At 43.4% G+C, this 22037-nt stretch overlaps 1 protein-coding gene across 1 annotated transcript in view; it reads right to left on the bottom strand.

Moving 5' to 3' along the window:
- Positions 1-3316: 3316 nt before the first annotated feature.
- Il1rl2 (interleukin 1 receptor like 2) overlaps positions 3317-22037 on the bottom strand; it is a 36404-nt gene continuing 17683 nt past the window's right edge. Inside the window, exons 8-12 of the mRNA XM_042695366.1 lie at positions 20549-20678; positions 19629-19765; positions 13871-14014; positions 5425-5586; positions 3317-3720 (exon numbers count right to left, since the gene is read on the bottom strand). Of these exons, the coding sequence (XP_042551300.1) occupies positions 3317-3720; positions 5425-5586; positions 13871-14014; positions 19629-19765; positions 20549-20678 (977 nt within the window). The remainder of the gene's footprint in view (positions 3721-5424; positions 5587-13870; positions 14015-19628; positions 19766-20548; positions 20679-22037) is intronic.

Below are 22037 nucleotides of genomic sequence, written 5' to 3'. Positions count from 1 at the left end.
GGCAGCCACTATTTTACATATACATAGGTTGTTTGAGAGCTATCCATGGCTTTTCTCAAAGTTTCAAAGTGAAGTCATTGTTAGAAAGACAGAAATTAATGGTATAGAGTAAACTTACCCATCATTAAAATATAGATCATAAATATGTATATATATGCATATATGTATAGATATATGTATGTGTGAGATACCATGATGAATCCCATATAAACAATTAACATGCACTTTAACATAGATGAAATGCATCCTGCCTGGAGTGTAGATACTTGGGAGTTGATGGAGAGGGTGAGGAGGGAAAATATGGTCCAAATACTTTATGCAGGTGTGTGAAAATGGAACAATGATGCTTACTTAGGTTCAGGAAGGGGAAGGGGAAGAGGGAAAAGGATGGAAGGAGTGGACATGATCAAGAGCCTTTGTGTACATTAATGGGCACATTGAAATAAAACCTCCTTGTCAAACTATTTGATACTGATAAACCCGAATAAAATTTAAAAAGAGGTCTATATTTCTACAAATCTCAAATGGGAACAGTGGCCTGATAATAAGAATAGATTCAATCTCAAGTACATCAGCTTCATGTTCAAACGTGGAAGCTGCCCCGTCTTTCTGAGAAAAGGAGACTTTACACAGACACAACTATGCTTTAATAAAAATAAGATATTCAAATGTGCTGACATAATCCAGTATCATGATTATCTTAACAATACATCTTTAATACTTTTGAAACAAAAGTAAAATTAAGACACATATTAGGGAGAGGGAAGCTTTTGGAGTTACGAATAAAATTCCAATTAAAGAACTCAGCAGGGCTGGTCTCCCCTAAAGAAGAAGTTTTCAGGAAATCCTTTCCTCTGATAAGCTGGCGTTTTTGTTTGCTGACATCCTTGACTGACATCCTGTGGCACCAGAATAAATGGAGTAACCGAGGAGTCATTGGAGAATCTATCTCCTGGGTCAACAGGCATGAGAAAACTCCATTAAAGAGGACCCCCCAAGACTCCCCCTTTACCTGACAGCCACTGCTTCTGCCTCCCTGGGTTTTCAGAGGCAAATGCCTAGAAAGGGAAGGAGGAGCCCCAAACCAGAATGAGGAGAGAGTCCTCAGATCCTGAATATACCACCAGCAGGTGACCACACACCATGGAAATCTGGACTGCACTGCCCAGGGATCGAATAGGCAGAAGTGGGACCTAGGGGCTCAAGAAGATGATTTCCATAAGCCAGGCCCTGACAAGGAAGGACAATGCCAATAGCCAACTCCCGACCCTAGCATCCCCAACAGTCTCCAGGGATGAACCAAGAAAAGAAAAGACGCATAGAGGGTGAAGTAGATGGAAGAAGGAAATCCATCAATCACTGCTGATCGTTTCTCTGTTGGGTAGCAGATTATTGTATTTCAACCAGCAAATCCTCTATGGGGAATAGAGTTTCTCTCTGTATTGGGAGATCAACTGAAAAACACAAAGATGGCCAACATGGGGCTAGAAGACCTTGGTGATTTGTGGCTGTGAGGGACATGGGAAGCAGAGCATCAGCTCTCCTCTCATTACACTCTTCAGGGAGGGAAAACAAACAGGAAAGAGAGGAAGAGGGGAGAGAGGGATTGCTTAGGGAAGAAAATGAGATAAGGCAAGTATCAGGAACAAACCTGGAGAAAACGAGGCTGAAATAAGCCAGACAACCAAAGACAAATACTATCTGATTCCACTTAGCAGAGGCCCCTGCAAGTTAGATAACAGAGACAGGAAGTAGAAGCAGGATTAGCAGGGGCTGAGTAAGGAGGAACTATTCACAAGGAACTATTCACTGGGCACTAGATTTCAGGATAGGCCACACTCTACAGCCAGGCCTAAGGTAGTGGCGTGACTCCTATGGTGGAGGAAGTTAGGCTAACACAGCGCAACTGAACTGTTCACTCAAATATTGCTAAGACACTAAAAGTTCAGACCATGTATTTTACCACAATTAAATTTTTTACAGAAAATTTTAAAGAAGATAAAGGAAGACTCCGTGTAGAGGCAGGACCTCAGGACCATGATAAACGAATGTGTGACCCGGGGTCACCCTAGAGCATCAATTCTTAAGAAAACGGGATGAGCCCCTGGACATCCACCCAGCACCATCCACTGCCTGCAAGTGAGGCCAGAGGCCCGCAGAACCCCATTTCCTCCTCACCTATCCACCCCATCTCCCTCAACATGGGGACCACTGTTTTCCTACCTTTCCCTCTCACCCCAACTCTTGCCAGTCACCCTGTTCTGCTCCTCCAAAATTAGAAGCCACTTACTAAATCTTGGTGTGTCAACCACAGTATAACAAAGTTAGACTGTAGCACATTTCCTCAAGTTAAGCTCTGGCAAAGTAGTGATACAGTTGATGCTAATTTCAATATTTAAAAATACGGTGAACTGTTATATCATAATCTGACTTGTAATGAAGGCATTGTGGTGAACCAAAAGCTTACAATGCTAAGTGAAGCACACTCCACCAGAATTCTTCATGCTAGTTACTTGGGAGGCTGAGAGTAGGAGGATTGTGCTTTGAGGCCAGAGAGGGCCAAAAGATGGAAACTAACATCTTGGAAGAAAAAAGCTGGATGTGGTGGTATGCACCTGTCATCCCAGCTACAAGGGAAAGCATAATAGCAGGTCTGAAATCCAGGCAAGCTCAGACAAAAGACAAAACCCTATCTCAAGAGTAACTCACAAACAAAGGGCTACAAGGGTGGCTCAAGCATAGAGTGCCAGCCTCATAAGTGTGAAATCCCAGAGCTCACACCCCACTGCATTTTTTAAAATAACAATAAAACTTTAAAAAGCTTGCTTTCTTGGACTAGAATCACACCACCTCCGTGTGATAACTGATTCTCAAGTGCTCTCCAGAAGTCTAGTGGATATAGTTGTCTAAAAGGTAATGGAAGAGAATTCCTATACAGTCCTTTAAAGCCTGGAGCCCAGGTCTGGGTGGTCTGAAAGTAGCTTCTGTAGGCCCCAGGTGAAAACTACGATGAGCTTCTCCTGGCCTCAGACTTCCTTCTCAGACACAAAGGCCAAGCTTTCTAATATGTGAACTTCCACCGCTGCAGCCCTCTGCAACCTAGTCCTACAGGATCCTGAAGCTTTCTCTCTCCGTCCCATGCTTAGTATCCCTGAGTGTTCAGGATCCACTCGGTTGTTTAATAAGGCCTGTCTTTCTCCAAGGAAGTAATTCAATCAAACAAACAAGAACAAACACAGAGCTTCTCACAAGCACAGAACAATAAGCCAGGGACAGGCAGCCCCAGTGAGAGGTGCCCTTGGCCAACTGTCGGTCACTAAGTGACAAGTTCCTTGTCCCCTCCCCTGTGGCTGCAGGGGACCTGGCTCTGCAGCTGCACTGAAGAAGATGAGGGACATCTTCTGGGTGGCATATGGTACCTCACTTTTTTCCAAAACTTGGTTTTGGCACACTGGGACTTCTCTGAGAAGTCCCCACGCCACTGGATGGCCCCATGTTTTTGTCGGATGTACTGGATTGACTCAGGCATGACACTGTAGTCCTCAATGGCCCCCAGCTCGATCAGAATGACCTTCATGCCATCCTGGATGAGGGCATTGTAGACAGCGATCTGTTCTTCGGACAAGTTCTTTAATAGGCCCAAACTCAGCGATTCTGGAGCTAAAATGACCATCAGCCTCCGGCACAGCTTGATATTCTCATCAATGACATTGGCCACAGCTGGAAAGAGAAAAGATTTAGAAGATCACATGATGAAAGCAGCGGAATCATTGTGCTAGCGAGAATGTGGAATTGACCCCTGGGGAAATGGACCTTAACATAAACATGACTGAGGCAAGAAGAGATGAACAGATATTTGTCACTACTCTATGAAGTCCTCTTGGCTTTGCTGAAGAACTGGCCTTCTATGCTCATGGAGCACATTTTTTGGTAGTCTGTGGCTAGATCTCTTTGTTCATCCAACAAGTGTGTCTCATGACAGTCTGGTATGTATTAGATGATGAATATATCTTTTTTGGATAAAAAAACAGTTTAAAAGAATGGGGGTTGAGTAAGTGTTATGTTAACCTTGTGTTAATACTCCTCTCTTGTTTACTACAGTTATTAGAACAGTCAGGATTTATATGACTAATTTATTAAACCGAATAATACAGTACCAACTGGGAAGGGAAGCGGAAAACCCTCTAAGCCCTCAGCTCTACAAGCACTCATTGACCTACAATCACATTCTATAACATATGAGTATTTACCATGATCACCTCTTAAGGACAGGTTCTTTGTCTAGCTGGCTTATTTTTGTATTTCTAGTGCTGGCAGCAGAACCTTACATACAGCGGTACTTGGTAAATATTTGTTGAATAAGCAAATGAATACTATTTCCTAGTGAGTAGAAAATATGTTATTTTAGTGTTCAGTTTTGTGTGTGTGTGTGTGTGTGTGTGTGTGTGTGTGTGTGTGTGTGTGGGTGTGGGTGTGCTAATCCTGGTGCTTGAACTCAGGGCCTGGGCACTGTCACTGAGCATTTTGTTGTTGCTGCTCAAGGCTAGCGCTCTACCACTGAGCCACAACTCTACTTGCAGTTTTTGGGGGGTTTTTTGGTGCTTAATTGGAGATAAGTGTCTCATGAGCTTTCCTGCCTGGGCTGGCTTCCATCTTTGATCCTTAGATCCCCATCTCCTGAGTAGCTAGGATTACAGGCGTGTTCAGTCATTGTATTGTGCAGTCCAGGGTATGAAATGGAACTCAGCTTCCTGTTGAGTGTGATGAGTGACGTGCGCCGTGCTGGTCTCCTCTGTTTGGTCCTCTGAGCTAAGTCGGGGAACCTTCCCCATTCCTGTTTTACACACCAACCCTGAGGTAAAGACTGACTGGATCCCCTAGAGGCACAGATACTCCTATTGGCTGGAAGAGGTGTAGGAAAACTTTCCATTTTGTTTAGGTAGAAACGAAGCTGGTGGGGTTAAGCTTTCTAAAACCACCTTTAAATAAGATTTTATTTGCATATTTCAACGGATGCAAAATGGCACTTATGGTCCATGGCAGGGCACTTGCTTCATTTCAGTCATTGCCATATCCCTATTCCAAAGTGAGACCTAGAGCATCACAGGTAGGAATCCCCAGCATGGAGCTGTAGCCTAAGCAAAGAAGAAAGTATGGGTCTACCACCGGACATAGAGGCTGGTGGCTCTGGTCACAGACTAACTTCAGGAAGGGAAAGCGAGCTGGCATCTGTGAAGGAAGAAACAGGTTCCCCCAAACACCTTCTATTTTCTTCAGAGAGGAGATCACAGTAAATCTCAGGCTGAACTTGAACTTGCAATCTTCTTCCTTCTGCCTCCCTGCTGCCTGGATTACAGATGTGATCCACCACACTCGGCCTCTTACTTTATTCATTTGCTGTCTTATACCTCACTTAAAACACACCTTGTCCAGGGAATTCATCCCTGCCAAATATAAATAGCTTGTATCCACACTGCTTCTCCAGCACCTCTGGCAGGTACTTCAACACCAGTGTGTCCACATCATGGCTCTGGCTTTCTCTCTGAGGCTTGGGATATAAGACGTAGGCATCATACAGCTTCCTGTCTGGAAAGGAAATGAAACAAGTTGGTGGAATGAATCTAGGCCATTTCCTCAGGTGAATAAATGGACACTTGACTTGCTACCACGATGCCCTTTAGGTTTGGGTTCAGTAACTTCTGAGCATGCCTCTAACGGACTTGGCACTGCCATGTCACTACATCTCATTCCTGCAGCTGACCTCTGACAGATGGGGGGAAGGGGCGTGGCCTCATCTCCACCCCTGGGGAGTAAAGCTGAGGCTGGACAGGTGGAATCATTCCTGAAATTCCTATTTCCATTCCAAGTCCTCTAGGCCTTCGTTCCTGCTGCCTGAGATAGAACTTAGCAGGTCCTGGGCAAGAAGCATGGTCCCAACTATACCACGAAAGATAGGTTGAATCACTCCAAAGTTAGATCCAGCAGCAAATTCACCATGGAGAAAATGAGCTACTGAGTATACTCTGTGGTACTGAGCACCCAGCCCAACATCACACACCCCCATGACAAGACTGAGCACATATTTACAATGCAGCGATGAACAAGCCACACCAATCAATTGTTCACAGACACGGAAATAAAGCAGCTTAAGGCACCACAAGATGACAACAGCTAAATTAACATAATCGACAGAAAGAAGGGCAATTCCCTCTCATCCCTCTCATCACCAAACCAATTCACAAAGGATGTGCACACCTCTTAGATCTGTCAGGCTGGGAAGGGTTCAGAAAAAAAGTGAGAGTCTGAGTGCAGGGTAAACAGGTGTGAGAGGGAACAGCTGAACACAGATGTGGAAGAGGGAACACTGATGCTGTGTCTGGGGTCCTGAGAATGGGTCAGCAACCTCAACAGGACTGGGGGCAGGGAAATGAGGGTATAATGCCCAGAGGTGAACCTTCACTAGAACATGGGATTTCCAGCTCCAGGCTGCTTGGAAATTCAAAGCCAGCCTAATGCGTGCCAAAAAGACATCTGATCTATTCCTTTTCCCTTTTTCATGGGAGGTTATTACGTTAAAAAAAAAACACTTGGAGAAAGGAGTTGTTCTAACATTGGCAAGTGAAGTAGACACTTTTGTATTCTTCCAGTTTTTGTCATCTGCACTCTGGTTAAAATGTATACAGAGCCTGTATCTATGCTGCCTTTTCTATTTTATTAGTTCTTAAACCAACCACTGCTGACCTTCAGGTCTCTTCTTGGGCATTCCATGAATAATGGTAATTCATGCAAACTCATGTATATACATGTTCACACACATGCTCATGCAGTTGTGCAAACACGCACATATAAATCCATGCACCATTATATGCACACATGCACATGCAATCGTGCACATGCTTACACACTCTTTCTGCCGCCTCACATCTTTTTTTTTGTTTTATGTTTTGTTTGTTTTTGGTCCGGTCATGGGGCCTGAACTCTGGGCCTGGCCACTGTCCCTCAGCTCTTCAGCTCAAGGCTAGCGCTCTACCACTTGAGCCACAGCGCCACTTCCGGCTTTTTTCTTTTTGCTTATGTGGTGCTGAGGAATCGAACCCAGGGCCTCATGCATGCAAGGCAAGCGCTCTACCACTGAGCCACCTTCCCAGCCCCCTCCTCACGTCTTGTCATGAAAGAGAGGTCAGGACTTAGCCTTCCTGCTGTACCTTCAATATGGCCCCTGTAGAGAGAAGTCTCAGTCAGTTCATGGCAAATATCTGAATGAAGTGTCATCTGACAGAGACTCCTCAAAGAGGCTGCATCCACACTGGGACAGGGCGTTTCTAAATCATGGGAAGATTCGGCTTTTTGTTGAGTGGGAATGTAGAGCATATATTAAAGGAACGATTGCTTTGGGTGTAGAGTTGGCCAAAACCCTAACAATTACAACCTCTGTGAAATCACCAAGTCTGAAATCACCAAACTGGACTACCAATTCAAAAAAAAAAAATGAATGCATTCCTATCTATAATTCAATGTCTCACATTTGAGTTTCCAAAGCTGGAAGGTTTTTAAAGAAAGAAAAAAAATGGAGGTGGGGGGGGAGGAGGGAAAGAGAGAGATATCAGAAAGTTCTCACATTTTCTACTTTTTTAGAAATAATTAAGTTTTCCCATGGAAAATTTTGGTATTGTTTATCCTTTTGTCTCTGAGGGAGTATCTGTTGGGCTGGTGTTTTGTCCACCCTGGATGGAGGTCTGTCCATCTCCAGATGAGGTGTTCCCTGATCTTTAAACTATGACCAACATCAGGCTTTCCTACTCCTTTCTCCTGACTATAGCCGATGCATCTCTTCTCTCACTCTATTGCTTTTCTTTCACGGGCTCAGACTAAAAACAAACCACACACTTTTGCTTAAGTGTTCTCTCTTTTGCATGCTTAGGTTCCATATTGTCTTTTCCTAAACCAGACAAGTTTCTAAGACAAAGGTTCTCCTCATGCCTGTAATCCTAGCTACTCAGGAGACTGAAATCTGAGAATCCCAGTTTGAAGCCAGCCCAGTATGAAGCCAGCCAAGCAGAAAGGTCTGTGGGCTGGAAATGGAGCTGTAGTTTAAGTGTTAGAGCAGAAACCTTTAGCAAAAAAGCTCAGGGATAGCACCCAGGCCCAGTGTTCAAGCCCTTGGCTGGAAAAATATATATAGAAGAGTTGGGGCAAAAAATTTTGCATCTTTCAAAAAAACTCTAAATAGAAAAAAGTCTCAATGCCTTGGTCATTTTTTTCTGACTAAGCTTTTCCATTATGTTTTGTTCCTCTCTATGCTGGGGACTAAACCCAGCTAGGCATGTACTCAAGCACTGAGCTATATTACCAGCCTTCTGCCTAAGCTTTTGCATGAAAATATAGCTTCTTCTGTCTTCTTCCCAAAATGCAAGGGTTGCCACCATTTTCAAATGATGAATTTGTAATTCACTGACCAACACAGTAAAAAATTTTGCTGTAAGCCTGGTGCTGGTGGCTCACACCTATTTACTCAGGAGGCTATCTGAGGATTGCAGTTCAAAGCCAGCCCGGGCAGGAAAGTCCATGAGACTCTTATCTCCAATAAACCACTCAGAAAACCAGAAGTGGCACAGTGGCTCAAGTGGTAGAGCACTAGCCTTGAGTTGAAGAGCTGAGGGACAGTGCCCAAGCCCAGAGTTCAAGCCCCATGACAGACAAAAAAAAAGATGTTGCTGGAGCCTTTTGGCTTTTTTGCTTCTGCTCCCTAATTTTATTCATTTTTTTTTCCTTTTGTGGTGGTCGTGGGGCTTGAACTCTGGGCCTGGATGCTGTCCCTGCGCTCTTCAGCTCAAGGCGAGCGCTCTACTTCTGGAGCCACAGCACCACTTCCGGTTTTCTTGTGGTTTATTGGAGATCAGAGTCTCACAGACTTTTCTTCCTGGGCTGGCATTGAACCTCGATCCTCAGATCTCAGCTTCCTGAGTAGCTAGGATTACAGGTGTGAGCCACCGGTGCCCAGCTTTAATTTTATTCATTTTATTTTAGTTTGTTTATCTGTTGTGCTGATCCTAGGTCTCCTGCTCTCACTTTGCTTTTTTGTTCATTGCTGGCCCTCTACTACTTGAACCATGCTTTCATCTTTTTTGCTGGTTTATTAGAGATAGAGGCTCATGGCCTCTTCCTTCCAGACTAGCTTTGAACCACAGTCTTCCAGTTCTCAGCTTCCTAAGTATCTGTGATTACAGGCACAAGCTACTGGCCCCCAGCCAGCCCTTTGACTTTGAAGAGTCAGGTTCAGTAATGGCGCCAAGCCCTCTCGGCTTTGTCTCCCCCAATCGCAACTGTGAAGGACACAGGTGAATTTTCAGTGTTTAAGAAGGCAGGTGAACCCAACAAAGATAGAATAATTTCTCCAAAGCACACAGCTTTAATCTAAATCTGAGCTCACCGTCATCTATGATGAGGCCAAAACAAAATCTGGAAGCAGGAAACTTCAAAAAGCTCACTCCTGTTTAGCAATGTGCAACTCTCCCTGACTACATTCTCCATTCATGGCCTCCTGGGCAATGCTTCTGATCTTACGTGTCTTTCAGACTTTGCCACATCCTCACAAAGAGACAACATGTGCTTATGTCTAGTCCTTTGACATCAGGTAGGCATCTGTAACTGAATCTAGAACCATATACTGGAATTGACAGTAGAAATCCAGCTGTAGATAACACAAGAAAACATGGCTTTGCTTTGACTCTCTGACTCTTGGAACCCTCACTCTGAAGAGCTAGGCGCTTATGTGAGAAAGCCCAAAGTAGGCCACCTGGATTGACTGCTAGGAGAGGCTCCTGGGGAAGAAAGGTTAGGTTACTAGGCGAAGGCAATTTCCAGTGGTCCAGCTGAAGCCTTGGACCTGAAAGAGGCCCACCGTGCTTATCCACATTATTAGCCCAAAGATTTCCTAAGTATGATGAGTGATTCTTTTAAACCAGGAGGTGCTGAGCTAGCTTCCTACCAGTTGCTAGAATAGCAGCTAGGGAGGTAACAGAACAGTAAATGGGGATGGGTTAGATACCTCCCAATGACCTTTTCCATTAAGAAATGTTCAGAAATTTCAACTCACTACACAGTGTTCTGAGGAAACTGGGCCATGCTAGCCACCTCTCACACTGCCCACTCTCTAGAAAGGGGAGGTGACTACAGTTTCCTCATGACCAAGCTCTTCCATTTTCAAGGAGATTCAACTCTGCCTGTGATGTTAAAGCTCTCTATCTATCCCTGTTAGCATATATAGATGAACGCATTCATGTTATATATTTTATGAAAAACACACAAAATACATTTGTGTAAACTAATATTGTGTAATTGAATACTTTTGGCAGTCTGAAAGATTGTCAAAAGATTATTTGATTCTCCATTTTCTTTCAATGTACTATTGCTACATTTCAGACTTGATCAACTCAGAGCTGTAGAAAAATCTGAAAGGTTCAATTTGACCTTTATGTAAGTACCTTAAACTGAATTTCATGAGAGTGGGTGTGTTTATCCCGGCATGCATAGAAGACACTAGAAAACAAGCCACATAAAACATACCATCATAGGTACCATGAGAATATTATTGTGGACAAGATTCCTTACAATAAACCCTTTTAAATCAGGACTCTTTAACATATCCTTTGGAAATAAGTCGCAGAAAAATCGAGAAGTTCTCATAAGCAGTTGAAGGATTCTTGAGGACCAGCATATAATAAACCGCCTTTGCTTTGACTTTGAAAGCAAATTTGCCTTTAACAACTAAGAGGTATCATTAGCTCTGCTGAACCCTGACTTATTTTACCATTCTCCATGTGTTTCCCTTTGTGTCTTGTTTTCGTTTTGTCAAGCTACCTCGAGTAAGAGGAGACACACATTTGCATAGATGTGTGTACAGATCCTGCCGTTCTGGCTCACACATGCACACCTGATGGGTGAATTCAGAAAAATCCCTATGACTTGAAGAAACAGAACACCCTGGCTTCCACCAGACTCATACTAAAACCACAAGTTACATTCACCTCATAAGGGTGACTGACCTCCTCTGAGCAAGTGATTAATCCCAAGGACATGTCTTCCCTGTATTCTTCTTTTCACTGACCACTTAGTACGCTGTGTTCCCAGAAAATCAGCAAGTTTCCTCAGAAGTTATAAACTGGAATCTGAGAATAACCTCAGAGTCTCTTCACTGGCTCATGGTTAAAGCCAACACTCAGAGAGCTACTTACTGCAGGGTGGTTCTTGTGGACTGAGGGTTAGAAACCTTCATCACAAGCAAAACATACACTTCAGGGAAACTAAAGGGGGAAAAATGCAAAAACAACAACAAAAAGAACAGGAAACAAGCCTGTCAGGTCTTCTGATGAGATCCTCAGGCCAGCCAGCACATGTCTGGCAGAAGCTGTGCTGTGGCTGGCCTCATCAGTGGGCGGAGCTCCCTGAATCTTATCTGCTGGGTGAGTCACTACTCCCCTTCCCACTGCTAACCTCAACCTCACTGACAGGCAGCTTCATCAGGGATTCTGCATAGCCTTAATCACAATTCTGGGAGTCCCAGTGAGTCAGTGGGACAAATACCAAGGGGCCAGAGCAGCCTAAGCTTCCAGAAAGAGCCTGTAAAGCAATACAGTCCCCTGTTTGTCAGGAAACAGAATGCAATCAAACTCCTCTTATCTATGTCAGAAGAAATCAGCAGTGGGGAGCCAATCACTTTGTCAGAGGCAGCCAGGGCAGCTGGGATGTCACAGAGGTCTAGGAAGGGCGGCCTCTGCCATGACCACAGCCAGAACCAGAAATGCACACACCTCACCTAACCATCTACGGTGCTAATGAGTATGTCGGGTGGGGGCACCTGCATTTTGTCAGCCCCGCGGCTTTCATGGATTTCTATGTTGCTCAAGGCTTGCCAATTTGGGAGTTGGGGGGGGGGGGGGGAGTTGGGCATGAGGGTTGTGCTGAGGATGGAAGCCATAGCTTTGCACATGACAACCACATAGACTCCAGTCTAATTTGTGTGTGTGTGTGTGTGTGTGTGTGTGTGTGCGCGCGCGTGCGCGTGTGTGCTTGTCTGATTGCCTTCCTGCCTGCCAGTTCTGGGGCTTCAGCTCAGGGCCTGGGTGTCATCCCTGAGCTTTTTCATGCAAGACTCTCTACCACTGAGCCACAGCTCTATTTCCAGCTATTTTTTTCTTTTTTTTTTTAAATTTGTCATGGGACTTGAACTCAGGGCTTGAGCACGGTCCCTAAGCTTTTGTGCTAAAGTCTAATGTTCTCCTACTTGGAGCCATAGCTCTACTTCCAGTTTTCTTATTGGTTAGTTGGAGGTAAGAGTCTCACAGACTTTCCTGCCTGGACTGGCATTGAATTGTGATCCTCATATCTCAGCCTACTGTGTAGCTAAGATTACAGGCATGAGCTACCAGCACCTGACCATTTCCAGAATTTTTGGTGGTTGACTGGAAATGAGTCTCACAGACTTTCTTGCCAGACTAGCTTCAAACCATAATGCATAGTACTCAGCTTCCTGGGAGCTAAGATTACAGGTATGAACCACTGATGCCTAACATTAATTTTGATTTCTATACTAAATTTGGAATACATTTCAAGATAGAGCACCTGTTTTATCAAATGTGGGCAATAATTGGTGCTATGATCTTCATAGGCAAGCAGGAGTGAAGACGCACTTCTGTGTTCTAGCAACTCTGAAAGGAAGCTTTGGTAGCAGTTCCTCCTCTCTCTGGTCAGCAAGTCTCTACCTAAGATGGTAGAAATTTGCTCCTCTCCACATTGATCAACTGTGTAAAAACTTTTTTGGACTCCTCCTCAAAGTTTTCAGGCAAATGGAGGATGTTAAAACAGATGTATTTCTCCTTTTTGCAGCCTTTAGGACATCAAGTCCATTCTGAGATCCAAAAGGAAAATCACCATCACAATGGTGATCAATGTTTATCCCTTACAGTGTTTGTGTATCAAATAGCGCTGGCACGACACAGGCACCACTAAGGCCCCAGAGCATGATGACCAGGGCTTGTTTTCCCCTCCAGACACTAGCAATGGAGCCCCTGTGCCACAGGTTCCTCTTTCTTAGCTTCAGCTCAGCGACTCCTTCAGCACCATGTGAAGGAAATTTGGTCATTCTTCCTTCCATCTTTCCCTCCTTTCTTTCCCTCTTTCTTCCTTCCTTCTCGCCTTCCCTCCTTCCCCTCTTTCCCTCTCTTCCCTCCATCCCTCATTGTTTCCTTCTTTTCTTCCTTTATTCCTTCCTTCTCTCCCTCCCATCATTCCCTTCTCTCCCACCTCCCCTCTATTTTCTGTTCCTTTTTTTCTTCCCTCCCTTTGTTCTCTGCCTTCCATTCTTCATTCTTCCTTCTTATGGTTAGGAAATAGAAGGAAATTATCTGTCTCTCTAATTTCACACAGAGAGTACATGGAGAACTCAAAATTCAAGTTCAGACGCTTCTTTCTCCATCTGTGATAGATCTGGACACTTAAGTCCCTCTGGGTACAAAACCAGGTAGTCCTTGTTCTCTGTCCTCTCTCTGAAAACATGCCATGGTAGACAGCACTTAGTGTAAGCACCAAAGAATGGGAGACCTTCTCACACAGCTGCAGTGGGCCCAGGAGGAGCCTTCTCCTGCTGCTTCACTACTGTTTCCCCAGAACCTGTACGCTGTATTTGACAAAGATGCTGATCGTGGACAAAATCATTTCTTTGCAGCCTAAGGATGTGCCGGAAAGATTCTCACAGCCAGAATTGCCAATAAACATGACAGTCCTGCTTAGCAAACATGACAAAGTACATTTCAAATGGCCATACAGCTTAGCAGATGCCAATTTTGAGACGTGTTTTGTGAAACTTACTCACCTTCGATGGCCCCCGGAGAATAGAAGGCACTTCGATACCAAAGTACCAGGTCAATCTTAAAATTGTTGTAGATCAGTAGAACAGATACAACCAAAATTGCCAAGGTGACTAGCCCTCCTATCAAGTAGGCTTGAAAATTTGGAGCTATAAATGACAGAGGGAAAAAAATCTCAGTAACACAAAAAGGTCTATTAGATCCCTTAGGTATACAAAACACATTAGAAACATTAGATTAAAATATTTTAGTCCTCAAGGGGAATACTGTCTCAATATTTCTTGATAGTTCCATAATAGACACAGGCTTGAATCAAGTGGGTTCTTGGGATCTTGTGAGAGGAGAGTTCTGCAGGGTGCTGGTTACAGATGGTGGACATTAGAGGACTCCCATTGTACATGAGCTGATTTCAAAGCTGCATGTCCAGAAACCACGTGGTGAGCAGGAGGCTCTCCAGAAGAGGATCTGGCTCTTGATTTTAGTCCTGTTAGGCTGCTTTCAAGTCCCTCAAGTCTGAACAGTATTAAGTCTCCTCTCTAGAAGGCACCATCGACTATCTCCTTAGAAGCCATCTCTCCAGCTCCATGAGGTGGATATTGAGTCAATCCCTCACCCAGAACTCTTAGGTCATCAGTGTCAAGGCTGGGTGCCTATTTGAGAGACATTCCCAGAAAAGGTGCACAGGGCCAGTTTTGCTAGGGAGCATGCTGCAGGACAACTGTGAGGGCGGAGGTGGGCAGGAGATGACTAGAACAAAACCAGTTCCTCTGGATTTCTGAGTCCCCAGCCATCTCTCCCACATACCCAGAAGAGGAACCAAGCAGCTCTCTAGCCTTGCCACAGCTCAAATCTGTGCTACCCAAGAAGGAGTCTCTAGGAAAGAAGGAATGGAAAAGGGAACAGGGAAAAGGAAGAGAAAGCCTCTTTTTTTCTAGATTCCACCTCACCAGCCACTTCTTTCTGGCCCTCCCAACTGGACTTGAAGGTGGGATAGGGGAGGAGGTAGAAGAAGAAGAGAAAAGAAGAAAAGGTGAGAAGTGTTTTTTTTTTTCTGAAGTCTCAGAGTACTCTCATTTTTTAATATATCCTCTTAGGAGCTTATTGCTATCTGTCTCAGCCCACACTATAAATATCTTGAGGCTCAAGACTTCATGTGTATTATTGCTTGTCTTAGATGTACAGCCTGATTGAGTCCAACAATGGGAAATTTGCTTGATACCCCACCTGAGAGAGAAAGAGAGGAGACAGAGACAGAGAGATAATAGATATCGGATAGATAATAGACAGATAGATGACAGGCTTGTTTGTATATTTTATATAATACTCATCTCCATATAGGGATATCCATAATTATAGACAAATACATCCGGCAAGGTCCAGTGCAGCCTGTTGAGACAGCTGCCCACCCTGGTGCCCCAGTCCTGTCCTGGTCTCTCCCAGCAACCTCTCTCTTCTAACCATGAGAGGGAGTCTCCCTTACTTCCATCTTTTATTTCTCTCCGGCAGTGTTATGGGAGTGATATCACCACCTTTTCCTTTTGGAATAGTAGTTGTGTCTGGGGAACGTGTGTGTATATTTCAGAGATTTTTTTTTTTAGTATTGCAAATAGCCAAGCCAGGAAGACCATGTCCACAATATTTATGAGATTCAAAGAACCCCTGGCAAATAGACAGGAGTGATGCTCTGAAATTCCGGAGTTCATCATTTATTATGTTGAGGAGTAGCGATACCATCTGCCCTGTTTCATTAGAATTGGAACATTAATGAATAAGGTGAAAGGAAGTAGATACATTGAAATACAAATAAGAATACCCCTATCCAAAATGCTATTTACCACTTGAGATCATGTGGCTACCAGCAGCTTTCACCTGAGATGACAGAAAGAGAAGTGACCAAAAGAAATTACAGAAGCACACAGCCAATATAAACAACTTTCTAGTCAACCAGCTTCAAACAAAGCAAGTATGATTCAAACCTAGAGGTGTCTTCAAGAAAAATGAGGAAGTCACATGGAGAAGTGGCCAGCCAAGTATACCAGCAGTAAGCTTGGGTTTAAGAGGGTGTTATTGGGGTGCGGGGTGGGGGGAAGAGTAGTTGTGGAAGTGGAAGGGGATGGTAGGGGAACAACAAAGGAGGAGGCAACAGTGCTTGATAAGAAATGTACTCATTACCTTGCTCATGTAACTGTAACCACAAAGGAAGATGCAACAGTGCTTGATAAGAAATGTACTCATTACCTTGCTCATGTAACTGTAACCCTTCTGTACAGTATTTTTACAATAACAACTTATTTTTTAAAAAAAGAGGGTGATATTTCTAGGTACTCAATGCAAATAAAACAATGTGCACTGTGCGAGGCATGTTGGTAGGAGCCAAGATGAGTTTAGCAAGAAAGAGCTTCTTAATCAGCTTAAAAAATGGTAAATAATCCCTCTTCTTCCCACATGAAAGACAGGTGTCAACAGATAACAGCATTAGTTCCTCTGAGGCCGAGATTGGCCCGAAAATTCTTCTGAACATAGCATTTTCAGCTAGTCAATACTCAGAGATCAGAACTCTCCATTAGTCAGCTTTGGGATAGGTTACCAGATAAAGCTCTCAAGGTTACAGATTGAGGCAGATTCAAATTATGACCACTTCAGATTCCATGGAATCTCCAAAGTGACCTATAGTTTTCCCTCTTTCTTCTCTGGTGGCCCTGTGTCTAATGTAGATGGCCTAAAGCAAACTACATGTCTGCTAGAAGACAGGGAATTGCCAAAGTGTAGGAGACACCTGAAGATTCTTTGCTGTTCGATGGATGAAAAATCATTCTGTCCTTGCTGTCTACAGAAAACTATGAGGCCCACAGAAGGCCATTCCTCATTTCTGATCTGACTCTGTTCTCCATGGAACATAGGAGACAGGAAATGAATGGAAGAGGTAGATTGGGGAGGCCCTGAGTTCCAAGCCAGGTGTGTCAATTTCATCCCAGGCAAAAGAGGTGGCACTGATACCCATGCAGAAGACTGGCAGAATGACAGCTATCCTTAGAGATACAAATATAATCACCATTACTAGAAGATATATAGTATATAGTAATACATGTACCATATATTTATAGTATCTTGGCCAGAGTCAGTAAATGCAAAGAGATGAAAAAATGCAAGTTTTTAAGACTCACTAAATGTGAGTCCTAAAATTATCTTTGCCAAATTATTGCAAATTATCTCACTTGATTCCCTCATATACTATTGGGGACAGGGCATAAATTGGGGAATAATAATATGGCATTGTAGGAAAGCTAACGACAGACCCTCATTTGGTCATTCTATTCTTGGTTATATAGCATAAAGAGATACTTTGACATGCTACCAGGAGACACATACAAAGGAATTTTTATATATTATTTGTTAAGAGTCCCAACCTGGAAGCCACTCAAATGATCATGTAACTATTGTAGAATGAATAAAGAGTGACCCAGTTGTTCAGTGGATTAACAGTCCTCAATGTAAAATGAATGGACCACAGTTACACACTACAACATCTGTGCACCAACACACCCCAGAACAGCAAAGAGAAGAGGTACAGCATAGAAAAAAATCATATCATCTAAGTCTCTCAAATCCCCAAAAAAGGGCAATACTTTATTGCAATTTTAGGGCTAAAAGCAAGAATGGAAAGGCAAAGAAATGACTTTCCTGGAAGTTAGAAGGAGTTATCTAAATAAGAGAGAGATATTAAATCAGTAAGAATATATGGGGGGTCTCTTCAGATCTGATAATGCTTTTTTTTTCACCTAGGTGGTGGTTTTATATGCATTTGATATATGGTAATTTTATGTGCTAAATATGTCTATTGTTCTTCCCCTATGTATGCGACACTACACAATTAAAAATTAGAAAGAAAATCCAACTCATTCCTAACAACTGTCCTCTAGGGAAGGTAGTATCAAAATCCCACTACACAGATAAGGAAACCTGGGCACAGAGTTGTTGAGAATCAGTTCTGTGGCTACACAGCTAAAAATTTTGAGGCAAGTTATCTGAACCTGATAACTGAACCTTAAAAGATCTGAGTTGAAAATGCTCCACCATTTAGTGGAATGGAGAGGAGTGGGCACATGACACAGGCAGGTCCTGTGGAGGAAGACTATAGAACTCAGGAGTTCATTGGGCATTGTCATAAAAGAAGACGGGGAAAGGATCAACCAGACCCCAGATCTTGAGTCTGAATTACCTGGAAGACACAGGGGTACCATTAGCAAAGAGAAAAACTGAAAGAGAACCATGATGTTTGAGAGGACAAACTTTCTAACCTGAGCTGATATACCTCCACCCAACCCACACTAGGCAAGACAGAGCTGCCATGTGAAGAGAGTAGAGATTTGGAATTTGTTTCTCTCTACCTGTACTGAAATGATATGTGAAGCCACAGAGGAAAGAAGGTCAACAGAGATGACAATGTAGAAAGAATCCCAAAAGGTGCCACCAAAGGATGAGTGCACGTGAGCAACTAGGGGGAAGTAGTGCAGTGAACTGAAAGCCAGTGAACAGAGGAAAAACAGGCAAAGGAAAAGGATGAGCCTGAGACTCCTCCCACCTGATATGGCCCACAGTGTCCACAGAGCCTAGAATGAACGTAACTAACAGGTGCTGTGTGCTCATGCTCAGTTGGCGCAGCTGGGATATGGCATGAACTTAGCCTCCAAGTCCCAGAAGAGAGGGAGAAAATGAGTGCACAGTAAACTACAAGCTGGTGTGGACATGTCACTATTTCTAGCTACTCTTGAGAGAGAGATGGCCACTCACAAGTCCTGATACCAGCAGAAGGAAAAATATGTCTGCTAACTCACGCATAACCCACTACACTTGATATTAGGTTCTGGAGAAGTATACCTACATGGTGATTCATGCCTTCTCTCTAGTATATAGCTAACCTCTCTCTCTTTTCATATATCCCCCCCCACACACAGACACACACAGAATAATAGAACCAAGATTGCCTTGGTAAACCACATAACTATCTCCAAGGCACTTCATGCAGTCCCCTGATACGATGCAGAATTTAAAGAGGTTCACAAGGTTATGATTTCACCTTCCATTCTCCACTCTGTCTTATTACTTCCAATTAATAATCAAAATGCTCTGTACAAATCTAGGTGCTCATGCCCATAATCCTAGCTACTCGGGAAGCTGAACTATGAGGATCACCATTCAAAACTAACCAGAGCAGGAAAGTCTATAAGACTCTTATCTCCTCCAACGAGCAAAACTCCAGGAGTTAGAACTGTGGCTCAAGTGTTCAGCGCCAGCACTGAGTGACACAACTAAGGGACAATGCCCAGGCCCTGAGTTCAAGCCCCAGTACTGACGTAAAGGAAATGTTCTGTATAGTGTTAGGTGCAATTTATGTACACACTTGGAGCTGGAACACCTCCTGCTCAAATATCAGAATTAGAGATACTTTTGCAAAGTCACATGGCAAAATTACACATAAGCATTTCATTGTATGTCAAATTACTGTATAATAAACTAGAAGATAAAAGTCATAAGTGAATAGTTATCAAAGTTGAGCAATCCAGCCTGACATAATAAACTGCACTCTAAGGTGCATGTCTGACGCTGCACTGTTTCCTTCCTAGCGATCACCACTGGGTTCTGCATTTAATATCATCATCTTGCCCCACGCCAAGCATGTGACATCCCATCTCTCTTATGTGCCTTTCCTTGCTATCACTTTGTACCCTCTAAACAGTATTTGAAACATAAGGCATTAATTACCTGGCAGCCTTAATACAATGTATGCGACAGATACTCCAGCATGACACATGAAAGGTATGCCATAATCTTCCATCTTCACTTCCAGGAAGGTTATGTTTACTGTGTAAAAATTGTGGTCTGGAAAAGAAACATTGGTTCTGTAAAAAAAAAAAAAAAAAACAAAGGGGGGGCAATCATTAATATGCAAATCTTATTTACCCAAAAAACTTCATAATCATCATTCTAAATGCTCTGTCCTGGAGAACATTTTGGACCATCCTTTTTACCCTATGAATGCCTCATCCAGTGGCACAAATAAGTGTTTACATTATGCATTATGTAGATACAGATTTGCGTTTTCTTCTGGATAGTTGAATGAAGAGTGACTGTGTGTGTGTGTGTGTAGGGCGGGGCGGGGGGGGGGGGTAAGCTTTGCCCAGTTTTCCTTGTCAGGCTCTTTCTGCTCTCAAGTTACTAGTAACTGTGACCTTTCTCTCTCATCTTAGGCTAGTTTTGCTGTTTAAGCCTTGAAGGTTTATGGTTGTTTATATGACTAAATGGGGCAGCCTAGACTTGAGTAGCAATTGAGAGAAGTAAGGCATGCTTCACGTTTTGCCACATGTCCAGAATTAAGTTGGGATCATTAATAACATGCATATCTCACACTTCCCTAAAGCAAGGGCACACAAGGATCTTCGAAAGACAAAGCTAAGAGCAGTAACAAGAAGGCAGAGGGTAATATCAGCAATTTTATACAGGATGGGAAACTTTATTAAATGCTTTTTTTATTGCAAAGATATTGTACAGAGGGGTTACAGTTACTTGAGCAAGGTAATGAGTCCATTTCCTATCGAGTACTGTTACCTCCTCCTTTGTGTTTTCCCTACCCCCCCCCCCCCCCCCCCCGCACCGACTTTTGCTGGGTTTAGAGAAACACCTACTCAACTCCTTCTTGAACGCGCTTGGAGTCATTGTAGTAATCATCCACCAGACTGTTGTTGAATTTCCAGCATCGCAGGTTCGTGTTCTCCTTCACATCTGTTATATTGCAGTCCACAATGAGGCGGGAGCCTGGAGCAATCAAACTCAGAAACGTTAAATGTGGAGTCTTGTGACTCCATACTGCTTTCCAAAGTGGTTAACAAGTTTACACTCCCACCAACAATGCACTAAGGTTCCCTTCTGTCCACATTCCCTCCAGCATCTGTTGTTATTAGAGTTCTTGATTATAGCCATTCTAACTGGGGTGAGGTGGTATCTCAATGTTGTTTTGATTTGCATTTCTTTTATGACTAGAGAAGTTGAGCATTTCTTCATGTGTCTATTGGCCATCCTTCTTTCCTATTCAGAGAAGTTTCTCTGTAAGTCTTTAGCCCACTTATTTATTGGGCAGTTGTTTCTTTGAGATTTGTTGTTGGGAGATTTAATTTTTTGAATTCCAGGTATATTTTAGATATGAGACCCTTGTCTGTTGTATGGCTAGTGAAGATCTTCTCCCAATCTGTGGGCTTTCTATTGATCTTGCTAGCTATGTCCTTTGCCATGCAGAAGCTCTGCAACTTCATGCAATCCCATTTGTCCAACCTTTCTTTGATTTGTTGTGTTTCTGGGTCTCTATTAAGAAAATTTCGGGCCAGGCACCGGTGGCTCACGCCTGTAATCCTAACTACTCAGGAGGCTGACATCTGAGGATAGCGGTTCAAAGCCAGCCCAGGCAGGAAAGTCCATGAGACTCTCTTTTTTTTTTTTTTTTTTTTTGATCAGGTTGTGGGGCCTGAACTCTGGGCTTGGGCGCTGTCCCTCAGCTCTTCAGCTCAAGGCTAGTGCTCTACCACTTGAGCCACAGCGCCACTTCCAGCTTTTTTCTTTTTGCTTATATGGTGCTGAGGAATTGAACCCAGGGCCTCATGCATGCAAGGCAAGCGCTCTACCACTGAGCCACCTTCCCAGCCCCATGATACTCTTATCTCCAATGAAACTAGAAAACCGGAAGTGGCACTGTGGCTCAAGCGGTGGAGCGTTTGCCTTGAGCTGAAGAGTGCAGGGACAGCACCCAAGCCCAGAGTTTAAGCCCCAATACCAACAAAATAAATTAAATTAAAAAAAAAGAAAAAGAAAATTTCGGCCTGTGCCAAGGAAACCTAGGGTTTCTCCTATTCCATCTTGTAATGTTTTCAGGGTGTCTGCTTTGACTCCAAGGTCTTTGATCTATTTGGAGTTGATTCTGGTTCAGGGTGATATATAAGGATCTAGCTTTAGTTTTCTACAGGTGATTAACCAATTTTTCCAGCACCATTTATGGAAGAGGCTATTTGTTTTTTCCACTCTAAAGACTCCACATAGAGCTCCCCTATTACCCAGCAATCCCACTTTTTGGGCATTTACCCAAATGATCACAAACAAGATCATGCTAAACAACTATGTTTATTG

This window comes from Dipodomys spectabilis, unplaced genomic scaffold, assembly GCF_019054845.1.
Source record: "Dipodomys spectabilis isolate Male_0828 unplaced genomic scaffold, ASM1905484v1 ptg000187l, whole genome shotgun sequence".
Lineage (NCBI taxonomy): Eukaryota > Metazoa > Chordata > Mammalia > Rodentia > Heteromyidae > Dipodomys > Dipodomys spectabilis.
The sequence above is the reverse complement of the archived record's forward strand: the minus strand, read 5'-3'. Positions and strand labels throughout refer to the sequence as shown.